This window comes from Spinacia oleracea, chromosome 6 (assembly GCF_020520425.1).
Source record: "Spinacia oleracea cultivar Varoflay chromosome 6, BTI_SOV_V1, whole genome shotgun sequence".
NCBI lineage: Eukaryota > Viridiplantae > Streptophyta > Magnoliopsida > Caryophyllales > Amaranthaceae > Spinacia > Spinacia oleracea.
Window position 1 is genome coordinate 6,182,330 of NC_079492.1, and position 13,989 is coordinate 6,196,318.

The window sequence follows — 13,989 nt, forward strand, 5'->3', positions numbered from 1 at the left end:
TTTAGGGAAAAGTGAGAGAAGTGTATGTAAAAGTGGAAAACGTGTATGTTCAAAAATAAAAACATGACACTTATAATGAACGTTTTTTTTAGAAACATAACATGTATTTAGGAACGGAGGGTGTAATAATTAAAAAAAATTCCTATTCATTAAATAGTCACTAATGTACTTCCTCCATTCTTTATTAAATGACACAATTGTACTTTTGGCACTATTCATATAATATACTTTGACCATCAATTGTGATTTATACTTAACAAAAAATATAGTCATGTGGGGTCTTGTTATAATCGTCTCATCCTATAGATTTATAATATCAAACTTTTATAATTTTTAACCATTGATAATAAAAGGTATTAATGGTTGAAATATTGCATTGGCAAACGTGACAAAAAAATTGTGTCATTTAATAAAGAATGGAGGAAGTATGATATTATCCCGAGAAGTTAGGAAAAAGTTGTCACATTTTTTAATGTCGAAATCTGTTCTGCTTAGTTTTCTACCTAATTGAAGTAGTGGAGGAAACATGAAAAGAAAGCAAGCCGGGGTGAATGCCTATGTTACCTGGACTCGGATTATTGAATACTCATATCGGACGCGGATAGGTATTTAAGTGCCTGATATGGCTATTTTGTGAAAACAATTACATGATTTTATCTTAGACCCATGTCCAAATGTCGAGGATCCAACACGGGGTTTTCTGTGGTAAAATGAAGAGTTTAAGTAATACTTCATCCGTTTCTTTTTGTTCTTTACGTTTAAAAAATAAAAATAAACGGAAGGAGTACAAGGAGTATAAGTGAATGCTTAATTTCGAATAGAGGAAGTGAATTTCAAAGAAAGAAAATATCCAATAATCTTCAAGTGTAAGCTTTGAAGTTTGATGTTGATATTTTGATACCATAACCACCCTCCAACTTGGCCTATAAAAAGAATGTTATCCTTTCTAACTCTCTTAACACTACTATCTGTCTCTGCATTTGCCATACTTTTCCTTCCTCCCAAAAAAAAGGGCAAAACCCCAAAACAATTCAGCAAACAAAGAAGAATATTATGGAAATCTCCCAATTCCATTTCCATCCTTATTCATGGGACATACTCTATAACCCTTATATGTTGTTGCCTTATTACCAAATGCCTGAAAACCATGTCCATTGGAGAGAAACTCCTGATTCTCATGTCTATTCTGCTGATCTTCCAGGTATGCTCCAGTAAATACTCCGTGTTATGTTATATTAGGGGTAAGGTTGTGTATATCTGAACCTCGCAAACTTTGTCAGTAATCGAATCCGCATAGTGTACAAGGGTGTTTTAGTAAATACTATGTGTTATATTAGGTAAGGTTGTGTATATCTGAACCTTGCCGCCTTTATCAGTAGTTGAATCCGCATAGTGTATAAGGGTGTTTAGTAAATACTCCGTGTTATATTAGGGGTAAGGTTGTGAACCTCGCTCGACTTTGTCAATAGTCGAATCCACATAGTGTAGAAGAGTGTTTTAGTAAATACTCCGTGTTATATTAGCTAAGGTTGTGTATATCTGAACCTTGTCGACTTTGTTAGTAGTCGAATCCACATAGTGTATAATGGTGTTTTGGATTTTTGTGACTAAATAAGTAAATATAAGGGGGTATACTAGAATAAAAGCACCAGAAAGAGTTCCTCATTCACTTGCAGAAACTTTCGTAGATGATTTTTGTTTTGTTTTGGTTTGAATGAACCATACTGTTATTTACGAATTCAACTTGGGGTAGGTTTTCTATGAGACTGTCATACGCATAAACAATGAAAAAGTGTAAGTATTTGATTAGAAAGTATAACTATTTGATTGATTATAATTATTGAGCATAACTATTTGATTAAAAAGTACAACTATTTGGTAATAAATTGGTTGGTCTTACACACAAGACCGTTATATATTCCGTATAAGTTTTTGTACTGCTCATGCACCTTAAATATTGTACCATTTTGTTTTTGTCACTATTCACGCTATACCTTTGGTCATCTTTTCTGATTCATACGTTAGAAAAATTACAGTCATATGCTTTTTTTTAGATTCGTATCGAATATATATTTTCCAAAAATCAACCTTTAACAATTTTTACTTTCATACATAATTTGAGATATTAAGAGAGTCAAAGACATGGGTTAAAGAGCATAAAGTCAACAATGATGCAATATTTAAGAAACGGATAAAGTGTTAAGCTCGTGATCCATTCGTACAGTGTTTGTTAGTTTTTGTCACTAGGCCAAGACCTCGTCACTTTAGCTAAAGTCAAGTAGGTAACATTTGGTTGTTTTCTTCTCTTGCTAAATATTCTTACATATGTTGTTGATTTGGTTGTGACAGGGGTGAGGAAGGAGGAAGTTAAGGTGGAATTAGAGGATTCAAAGTACCTAATAATTCGGACCGAGGCCGGTGATCATTCCGTTGATCCTCCGAGAAGGTTTACGAGGAAATTCCGGCTTCCGGGTCGGGTTAATCTTGATGGAATATCAGCTGCATATGAGGATGGTGTGCTTACAGTAACTGTGCCTAGGAGGGTTTTTTTGATTAATCCTGATGATTTGGCTAATAGGTTGCAAGTTACTGCAACTGCAGCTTGAATGTGATTCTTGGTTCCCTTTTTTTTAGGCAAATTTGTCAAAAACTACCTTATAAAATATGATTTTTGCGAAAAACTACCTTATAAAAAAAATGTTGTAATAAACTACCTTATAAAAAATTTATGTTGTAAGATACTACCTTTTCCCGAATTATGAACGTTTGATCGAAATTTCGGGATTGACTTTACCATATATATGTCACGTGCCATTTAATTACGTCTTTCCCGTTAGATGTCGCGTAATATGCACCTAGTAAAGTCAACGTCGTAATTTTAAATTAATGCTCATAATATGGCCAAAGGTAGTATCTTACAACATAAAAATTTTATAAGGTAGTTTATTACAACATTTTTTTTATAAGGTAGTTTTTCGCAAAAATCATATTTTATAAGGTAGTTTTTGACAAATTTGCCTTTTTTTTATATTTATTTATGAGTTAGTTTTAATACTTTCATTGTTTCAGAATATCTTGAGTCTATTGATTTATGTGAGATCTCTCTATAATTGATTGGAATTGAATTTCACATTTTGAGATCTGGCTTTTTCTTGTTGGGGAAAATATCATTTGTGCACTCTTTATACTCCCTGTGTTCCTTTTTGTTTATTAAGTAGTTAAAATTTACTTAATTAAGAAATTTTGTTTGCCACATAGTTAAGATTTTTTAATTAAGAATTGGGTGTAAAATGTGCATATGAGTTGATAAAGGGATCCCATAGAGAAAACGAATGGAAAATGTTTCCATTTTTCCATTTAAGGTATGGAGTAATCTCAAAGTGACACCCCAAAAAATAAATATGAGCAAACAAAAAGAGATGGAGGGAGTATACTTCTGTAATCTGTATCTAAATAAAGGTACAACAAGGTGGTGGAAAGTGGCGCGTATTCAATACTCACGGCTTCTAAGAATGTGATTGAGCTTAGGATGTTCACCGGTCCAAACTTAGATTAGAGCAAAAATCGGAATTTTGATAACTCAAGATTTGTAGATTGGACCGCTAACTGGCTAACGCTTGGACCCAATCTGGATCGGATCAAAAAAATCGGTCCAAAACCCATAACTTACCAGTTTGGACTGATTTTATACTTACTTCTATACGGAGTATTTTCTAAAAAAAATCTACAAACTACGCTAAAAAACAAAAATTAAATATCGAAAACTAATCGTTCAACCCCAAATTTTGATAACATAATCTAAAACATTTCATAATATATTTTCCCGGAGACCGGTCTGGTTGTCTTCGGTCCGGTCCAAGCGGGCGCAGACCGGTTCTTGAACACCCCTAATATTTGAGCCAGAGGAACCGCCTACAGCTGACATTATTGAGGGCAGAAACATCTCTTAGTCAAGCTAAGCTCTTTATTAACTTGTACTCCACTAATGAGGTAATGATTCACGATCATCCAAAAATAATTTCCCACTTGCACTACAAATAGCTGCACAAACAACTATTTGATACCAATCAATTGGCAGATTAAGAAACTCCCACTAGTTCAAATCAAAGTTCAAACAAAGCTAAGAGGCTATTATGATACATATATGCTGACAAGAGTGCCAATATCAATCATAATAGGACTTCAGATTTCCTGAAACATGAGATTAACACTAATAAACTCGTGTTAATTGGGGTCGTATTCAGCAAAACAGTGCAGAATCAGATAGATTAGTAGAATCTAGAAGAGAGATTAAGTGCTATCCTACAATAAGTTCTACAACTGCAGTTGGCTGTTATGGATTCTAAAACTAGTTCATCATTTCAACCTGTTCAACCCACATGAAATCGAGTTCTGAAGTTCAATGGCCTCTCTTAATCTTCGCTCTACAGCCACACCACGATGATTCCTACATAAAACAATATCATGTTCTTAGTATTCACCTTCACGTCTCTTGTGGTAGCCGGCCATAAATGGTGTCAATGGGAATGAATTTATATGTAAATTTGTAAGAAAAATCAATATGCATTCCCATGGTAATTTTAGTTCACTCAAAATGATCTCTATTTCTTTATAAATTTCATTACCAGACCATTACCGTTTAGGGGTGGTATTAGGTGGGAATGCAAATTTATGAAGAAAAACATCAAGTTTGAGACAAAATTTCATTACCATGGACATCATGAGGTTATTTTCTTGCAAAATAACACTTGGATTCATTCTCATTCCCACCATTTATTACCGGCTACCAAAGAGGCCGTAAGAACAGGTCAAGACATTTGAGGAATTGATTAGCTTGTTATTTTTTTTTTTAAATGGTAAGCAAAATTTAACCTCTTCTCATTGTTGGCTTTTCTGGTAAGATCCTCAACAAGGGCTTGGAGTCTCTTCAACATAGGGCACAAACCGCGCATTGCTTCTATACCTGCTGGACGTGTACAAAGCTTCTTCAGCAGCTCACAGGCAATGAAATAGCCCTCTTCCTTGTTCCTGAACCAAACAGAGTTTTCCTTACCTTATTAGATACACAGCTTGAGAATCCCAAAAAAAAGAACCAGTAAAGAATAAGAAAACGGACCTTAAAAACTCTCGAAGGATGGTTTCAATGGATCCTCGATGGGCAATGAGTGCATCAGCTAAATCTGCATATTTAGAAAGGTTTCTGAGAGTAGATAAGCAGTGTTTCATAACTTCCTGATCTGGTATGCTTCTGGTGACAGCAGTTATCTGGTACAACAGAATTTCGACTGCCCCTTCATCTACAAGCCTCTCACAACATTTCTGAGAATGTGTAGTTGCAATATCTGAGAGAATATGTCGTAAAAAAATCATTTTAGCTCAAGCAATTCAAGGGGGGAAAGTAAGGGAGAAGTCTCTAAAAGACACTCACTCAGAGTTGCACAATTATGAAGAATGCCGCTGACATTTTTCATGCTTTTTAGCTCCTTCAGTGCTGCTACAAGTCTATTCATAATACGCATTCTATCCTCCACGGTAGCAGCAGACTTCTGTATTCTCAGTCGCAGATCAACAAGTTGTTCTTTTGCATGTTTCCTTGCGAGGTAGCCCTTCCAATGTGCCTACATGATGCAACAATGTATATAGGTAAACACATTGTTATCCTCGGTATGATGTAACCATCAACATGACATCACAGTAAAAGATTATTCAGTACTTATTTTACTGTAAGAAACTGAGACCACTAATGTATATAGGTAAACACATTGTTATCCTCGGTATGATGTAACCATCAACATGACATCACAGTAAAAGATTATTCAGTACTTATTTTACTGTAAGAAACTGAGACCATTAATCTGCAGGGGACCAAAAGAGGCATTCAAGTGTCTGACCCTTTGACAAAGTTGTTAGTGTCTCAGAAATTTCATCCTTTCCTAAGTTCTTGGAACTAGAAACAGCATTTCTTGTTTAACTGGCTTTTATTGGCCAGCCTTAACTATGTTATAATTATTGCAAGGTCAACATAGGTGAAACAATGAGAAATATGTGAAAATAGTTGTAATTGGTTGTCACACATCATTTCAAGTTTCATTCAAGCAATCATGAGATGAGATTGAAGGCCAGATTTCTTCAATGAACTAGCTATTTTTTGTCCCTAAGTTTGTTTACTTTTGCAACCACATGACTGAAAATTCCGTTCTAACTAAAAGTACTGTAAGGGATTCTTGCTCCATTAGTATGTTATGATCGAGGCACAAGCAAAGTTTGGATCTCTTGCAGACTAGTTGTTACCGAACAAAACCAATTGTACCACTCAAAGACAGATCTTTAAATGGAATGAGTGGATAACCGAGGCTGCTATTCAACATGGAAAGGAACCTGACTGTGTAGTGTTTACACTCCACCGAAGAGTTACAGGGGGTTATATTGGCAGCTAAAAACTATCAAAATTGCGCAATTGCAGGCAAAATTTTACTAACACCCCCCCCCCCCCCCCCCTGGTCAATTACCAATTGTTTTCAGCACACTGAGTCTTATTTACTTGTTACTATTATAAAGAAATCCTGTAATTTGCTAGACAACAGTTAGATGCTTCTTCCTAGAGAAGTATAATAGGTGTGGCAAGAATATCACCTCAGTATGATGACAGAATCACAACTTCAAAAAAGAACTTAGTAGATGAAGGATCCAATCTTACTTGGATAGTAATGGCATGATGTCTCTCTTTAAGTGTTTTTTGCTGACAAATGAATCTACGCATATAAGACTGAATAACAACTGCTGCTTCTTTTCTCAATTTAAACTCCAAGGCTCCCTTCCACCATCTCTGAAGCTTCACAATTGCATCTAAAACTATACTTAATTCAGAGCTGCACGACCTGTGGCCTATTGAAGCAATGACAGGAAGGGAGGAAGAACCTGCATTGCCCAATTTATCATACAAATGTTAAACAAGAAGTTGTCTCATATTGTCAGAGGAAACTTATGAAAATTTATAAAGGGAACAGAGCTTAGTAAAAGAGAGAATGTTACTGAAACCTAGAAGTCTATTTCTTGAAATCTTTCCCCTGACAAGACGTTGGATTTCAGTTGCAGCATGCCTATAGCGGTGAAATGCATACCGGCACATCTTAACTCTGAAAGCACTTTGAATTGTTAATGCTGCATCTTTTTGACGAAGAAAGCCCCTCCTAGCCAACCAACGACGACAATGACTCTGCATTCATTACTAATGCATCAATTTGCTATTACTGAAATTAGGAAGCTGCATTGACCAGCAATGAAGGAAAGCAATGAGAAGATGTTGCAGAATCGGATCAAATAGACCAGCAAAAGCATGCAAAAGGTTGCATCAATGGTTAGCAACGTCTGAATGAATATAGAGTGAGTGGAGAAAATCAAGTATGGAGCACAGAACTTTCAGAGTTTTCTGTTAAATAAGAATCTATTAAGATAAACTTACTTGCACCAAAAGAAGGCAATTTCTATGTCGACATGCATCTCTACGGGCAATCCAACCCCGGGCATGAGACTGAACAATGATAGCTGATTTTGTTGCAATTCTATATTCACGAAAATCTTGCACACATCTCAGAGATCGAAGAACACTTTGGATCTTAAGAGCTGCTTGCTTTTTATTCAGGAACCTTCTTTTCAGCATCCATCCACGTACATAGCTTTGAATTTTAGTAGCAGCTAAGCGCCGAGTCTGACAGTACTCACTGGCAAGGAATTGCTTCCAAGAAAGCTGAATTTTCTCTACTGCTTGCTTAATCTTCAAATATTTCTTGCGCTCAACCACTCGTCTGAGATGGCTCTGTATAATAACAGCAGCATTCCCTGCAAATAGTCAACAAAATCACAATGATGTAAGAAGAAATTCATACCGAAGTTTAGAAAAATACAGTTATAAAATGGAATGCACATGCTTGTTAACTATCACCTTTCCAACTTTCAAAGTTGCATTTGTCAGCTGGGAAGGGCAGATTAGCAAGATCAGCTGGTTGATTACCGTCATCACTATTACGTTTGGCCATATCTTGCCACCAGGCTTGGACTGCTTTAAACTTTATTGTACCATCTAAACAAAAAAATCCAAACAGTTAGGTGAAAAGATTGAGGTCAGAGAAATTTCATGCAAGAAGCTTAGAGAAGCGGCCTAGCAAAAGCTAAACTGTCAAAGGTTCCAAACTCAGATAATTTATCATTCAAACAGTAATTTCAAGCACACATATTATTAGCTTGGACAAACTTTTTTAAAAAATGTATGTTTATGCTTCGTTTTATGGTTAACAGCAGCAAGCAAATAAAATAAAAGAATAGTCATTAATCAGATAAACAACCTTCAGAAGGCCTTTCCCTTTCTCTATGAGAAGCGGCTTCAGAACTCATGGACCACCTTTTTCTCTCTGGATTTTGGCAATGACAACCCATGAGCTTGTGAAAGTTTAGCTTATCCTGTTAAGTATCATTTTATAAGTCTAAATTATGACTTCGGTAAATAGAAACATTGAGGCACTGGCATTACCTTACTTTTCTTGACAAGCAATTGAGAGGACAAGAAGACCAATAATATTACCACACTCCTATCATTACAGGCGCCATTGTGCTCAAGTATGTCACATATTTGTAAAACCTGGAACGAGAAAGTGAATAATCTATGAAAAGCTGGTGTGATACGAGCAACCAAAAAATCATAGAATATACCATAATTGACCCACATCTTAACTAAAGTAAAGCATTCACCTCAGGAAAATTTCCCAACAATGTCGTCAATTTCTGAGATAAGACAAAGTTGTGTACTGCATCAGTAGTATCCCGCATTGACACAATTGATTCTTCATTTGTATCATTAAGGTCCTGTATGCAGGTCTAGTGAGATTAATAACCAAAAGAAAGGATAATTCTCCTAGTGAAACACTATATTACCAACACTGGAATTTGAAAAGCATACCTTTATTGAACAAGAGCAATGAAGTTCCTTCCGGAAGTAGAAGTCTAGCAAGCACCACATAGCTTTCCCATCAACCAACGAAGCCAAATTTTCCATCTTGACATCATAGTTTCCACAGATTGCCTGCAACAACATAAATATATTTCCAGGTGAGTCCAAAAAAACCCACAAAACCTTGGCACAATAACCTCTCAGAAAACCATAATCACAATAATTGGTATAATTTCCTTAAGAGATGACACACAACCATGAATATGACTTATATAAGAGCAGCTGAGCAGGAACAGGTGATAGAACAATAGAGACACAATCAACCACCATGTGTGACCACATTTAATACTTCTTACCAGCTACTGGTTTTTATATAATAATCAGCTTGATGTCAGAATACAAGGTCCAAAACTAAAACCATCGTAATACTCACATAGAATTTCACAAGTATCCATCTGTTTTGACATGATAGATTATGTTTCAAACATGCCAAAGAACGGGGAAAAGCGTCACACGCAACTGACATGGATTGAGATGCAGCAAAAGATTTTAATCTTCAGTTAATTTATATGTACTCATGGTTTCATACCTTCATCCAGTGTAGGAGCATATCCAAATGAGTGATTGTATCTATATCCATGAGTTCCTGTAAATTGGGTGGCAAAAACCTAGTTATAAACATGACTATCTTTCATGGAACTGAAAATCAAGTACTGGAAAATAGAATCATACTGTATGAGCTTTACTGATTTTTGGAATTTCCTCTGACAGGATCTTTTTCGTTATAAGTCGAGGTAGCTGCAAAGAAAACAAAGAGCAGCGGTGCAACCTTGTCAGGAAAGCAAAAGAGTAATATAGTATCATGTTCCAATTTATGATTTTACTTTTAGAATCATATATTTAAACAGTGATGCAAAAGTTCATGTTTTTTATGGACTTAAAGAGTTAAAGGTGTCAACTTGGAAAACACTTATTGTTCACAAGTGGGACACAGAGATCACACGGACCTGTAGATGAACAAATACATTCCACAACAAGGAAAGTACAAGTTCCTTGTCTCCGTTGGCAACATCCTCTCCAACTATCAATGTACCATCATCATCGCATAGGGGAACACCTGCCTGCTTGAGATATTGCAGTGCAGTGTGACAATTTGTCAATTTCTTCTTATTATTATCTGATGGAAGCACAACTTTCTGCTCAAGAAATGGCATGTCAAGAATAGATCAGAAAATTAACATACTGCAAAGGGAGGCTAAAACGTAGGTTGTTATTTTGAGGAAGTCTAACCGTTAGAACAGAAGAGTCGTGTTGTAAGAGCTGAATAGCTCTACAGAGCCTCACTCCATCCTGAATATCTTCAAACAAATCTGTAATTCTGAAGTCATACTCAATGAGGGGATTCTGCACATGGTGACAAATCTTTCATCTTAAAGCGCTACTTGATAATTGACATACTGCATGGCTAAGTTAAACAAAGATAAAAGCACATTGCTGCAGGCTAAAACATTAGTATAAGCCTTTAAAGTTGCACTACACTCCCTCCGTCCCAGAGCTATGCTAACAACTACAATCTGGAATGTCATATAGCTAAGAAAGCAATTTACTTCGCTTTTGGTAAGCTTTTTCCCTCCGTTTTTTCTTTACAGTGAGACTCACACTTCCTACTTCTTTCTTTCTACTTCTTCTACCTTTTTCATCTCTGTGCCTCAAGCAATGTTAGCTTAGCTGTGGGACGAAGGGTTTATAGTGAAAATGAGCATCATATTAGGTAGTCATGATGGTAGAAATAACTACTACAATCCTAGGAATTCATATCTTACCTGTTGGTATGATACTTTGTACCCCACAATCACCAGATGTGCAAGAAGATTTCCCTCACCATGCATGACCTCAGATGATAGGAAATCTGTTTTGCTCCAGCAACAGGGAAAAGTCAACTTAGGAAAGAAGTTAGGTTCCAGAAAAGTAAGCAATGGTAACTACTATTACCGTTTATCATCTGTCGACTTGATTTGATGCTAGTTTTCACATTGAACAACAGAGGAGAACCTCCATCTAGTCCATCAATACCATACTTGATAGGCAAACTACTCTGACATTTACCTCTATCAAGTATGATAACAAACAACAAAAACCTCTTCAATATGACACTGCCTAATGTTTCAAAGTAACCAGGCCTGTATATGCCATCAACCAACTTATTGTATGCATAAGATTTTGCTAGACCCGCATGTGAGAACAACTGCTTCTCTATCACCATCTTTAAGAACGCAGCATCTTCTTCTCTACTGGAATCTTCCTTTGGCAACAAAGAGTCACCGCCAAAGATAATGTATAACCCAATCTGGAGCCAAACTGGATTATAGCACATAAGAACTTTGATTGCTTTCTCCCTCATCCCAACATCAGTGACTATTGGACAGTGTGCCTTCATTTTAAGCCTTCCTTCATCAATGTTCTGAGAAACAAGCAGCATATGAAGGTGAGAAGGATTTTCCACACAAGAACAAGTAAACACACTAATTGGTCCATCAGAAAAAAAAAAAAAAAAAAAAAAAAAAAAAAAAAACCAACTGCCTATTACATAGCATCCTTATCAGTTTTGATTCCCGTAGTGAAAGGCTGAAAGCATCATCAGTGATCATAAGTTCACAACAGCAATTGTTTTACCAGACTGAAGTAAAATCCGGCATATGATAAGTATTATGATTACTAAATAAACTACAAATAGTACAAATATCATATAACATCAAACTGACAATAACCATTCCACCCATGCTTCAAAAAGCAGGAGTTACTGTCCTCATTGATCACATTTCCGTTTATTTTACACCTTTTCCCTCATAAACACAATTTAAACCAATACAATTTGCAGGCACTTCTGTGCTTTTATGAAAAAAAATGCTTCCGTTTTCCTCATGAATTAGGAAGAATTTTTCATGTCCTAAACCAGTGACATAAGTTCATTGGCACTTACACTTATTAGAACAGAACAACAACTCTTGTTGATAAGCATTCCTAGTATATACTTGTAGAATATAAAATTCTCCACATATGTACTAATATACATTGATCAATGTGCCTTCTAGTAAGTAGTAATACTCCATTTCATGAAATCATTTACCCTAGTACCCAAATCAAATTAAGCATTAATACACATCAAACACTACAACATTACGGAGTATTATATAGAGCTACTTCTTTTTGGTAGGAGCATATGCAACTATGCAAGGCAATACAATGCAAGCAAGACAATCTACCAAAAGTAGACATGTTGAGGATAACATAACTCTATCACTTCATCTGGGACATGTTAAAAATCCATACTTTTCATTTGCACTTTCCTACTCCAAGCCTATGAAAGAAATCGATATGTGGTACATGGTACACTTGTGGACTAATCTAACAAAACTAAGTAACCGTGTTTTGTTCTCATGTTTATGCAAACCAAACAACATCAAAATCTTCTACTTCCTAGGAAGTTACAATTCCATGTTTTTCAAGTCAACCAAACACTGTTTTGTTCTAGATCACATTGCGGTAACATCAAACGAAAGAAAGAAATATTCGCAAAGAAAATCACTGAGATTACTCGAAGCCAGTTAAAAATGTGACACAAAATAAACATTAAAATTTAATAAGGGTATAGAAGAAAACCTTAGCAACATTAGACATTGCAGTAAAAACCTCCATACAACCCTCCAAACTCAAATACTCCCTCATCCTCACCTCCAAATCATCAAAACTACAAACCTCTTGCAACGACTTCCACAAAAACCCGAACCTCTTCTTCGAACTTGAAACCCTCTCTTCCTGCATAAACCCTCCCCCTTCTTCCCTCTGCCTCTTCGGCAACCTCCAACCACCGTCAACACCACCACCACTACCTCCTCCAAACACATTCTCCCTCTTCCCTACTTTCCTCCCTCCTTCTCCTCTTCCTCCGCCTCCGCTATCGCCTCCACCACCGTCGCCACAACCGCAAGACCTAGGGTTTTCAAACAGGAAATTGAGCCAAGCTGTGAGCGACTTCGCTAGAGATTTCATCGATCTCTCCTTCCTAACTTCCTCCTTACGAGACGATTTCGTCATTTCGAGCTCGAATTGCCGGTGCTTCTTAGACGCAGGGGATGACGGCCGGCGACGGCGGCGCGCGGTGGAGGAGATAGAAGACGAAGGAGTGTGCATTTGCTTGGATGCAGTGAAGAATCTAGGAGTAGTGGTAGTGGTGGCTTGGAATGTTCTAGAAGAAGAAGTTTTGGGTTTAGGGGTTTTAAAATTGGAGATGTCTTTGAAGAGTGAAGAAGAAAATGAAGGAATGTTTGGCGATGGAGATGGCGGTTGCCGATTTTCAGAAGCCATTGTTGAAGATGATGATGATGATGATGATGATGATGATGGCGTCGGAATATTTCTGGGCGCTTTGTTTATGGTTATGGGATTTTAGGGAGGAGTTTGTCTGAAAGTGGAGGATATGGGACTGGAAATGCAACGTATTCTTTTTTGAATTTGAAATTTTGGAGAGTGAAAGCGGTAAAAAAAAAAAGTGTTGAGGAAGGTATCACGTGCTCAATCACGTGCTTAGGTAGATCGTAAAGCGAAATCAGACCAGACCAAAAGAATTAAAAAAACTCATACTCTGTATGAAACATTTAGAGTAGACCAGATAAGATCAGGAAAATTCAGAGCAGACCAGACAAGATTAAGAAAATTCAGAGCATAACATATCAGACCAGAAACTAGAAAAATCAGACATAACCTGATTTTTACTTAATTATTAAATTTATATGAATTTAGAGTATGTTTGGTTCAACAATATTTTCGTGAAGAACGTGAACTCCAACGGGGGACTTAAATTGTCTCGACATTCATTTATTGAATTACTCTTTTATTAGTGAAACAATCAGCTGTTCTATTTCCTTCTCTGTTGTAATGAATAAAGAAAAGTTTTGACTGGGATATTTGATTGGTTGGCGGAAAACAATATTTACATAACCACTTCCATACCAAGGTTATAATTCCACCGTGATTATCCATTTATA

At 36.4% G+C, this 13,989-nt stretch overlaps 2 protein-coding genes across 2 annotated transcripts; one reads left to right on the top strand and one right to left on the bottom strand.

Moving 5' to 3' along the window:
• Positions 1–946: 946 nt before the first annotated feature.
• LOC110790733 (15.4 kDa class V heat shock protein) lies at positions 947–3,142 on the top strand. The gene is made up of 2 exons (XM_021995501.2): positions 947–1,201; positions 2,350–3,142. The coding sequence occupies exons 1-2, from the start codon at positions 1,054–1,056 to the stop codon at positions 2,604–2,606; spliced, it is 405 nt and encodes a 134-aa protein (XP_021851193.1). The 5' UTR covers positions 947–1,053; the 3' UTR covers positions 2,607–3,142.
• A 929-nt stretch (positions 3,143–4,071) lies between these two features.
• On the bottom strand, positions 4,072–13,430 carry LOC110790746 (uncharacterized). The gene is made up of 19 exons (XM_021995519.2): positions 12,605–13,430; positions 10,937–11,405; positions 10,768–10,853; positions 10,235–10,348; positions 9,952–10,140; positions 9,677–9,742; positions 9,534–9,590; positions 8,954–9,076; positions 8,746–8,859; positions 8,528–8,635; positions 8,343–8,457; positions 7,943–8,080; positions 7,463–7,839; positions 7,039–7,216; positions 6,698–6,918; positions 5,429–5,618; positions 5,117–5,342; positions 4,873–5,028; positions 4,072–4,447 (listed from the first exon to the last, which is right to left on the bottom strand). Exons 1-19 carry the CDS (start codon positions 13,307–13,309, stop codon positions 4,357–4,359), a joined length of 3,723 nt encoding a protein of 1,240 aa, XP_021851211.2. The 5' UTR covers positions 13,310–13,430; the 3' UTR covers positions 4,072–4,356.
• Positions 13,431–13,989: the final 559 nt, after the last annotated feature.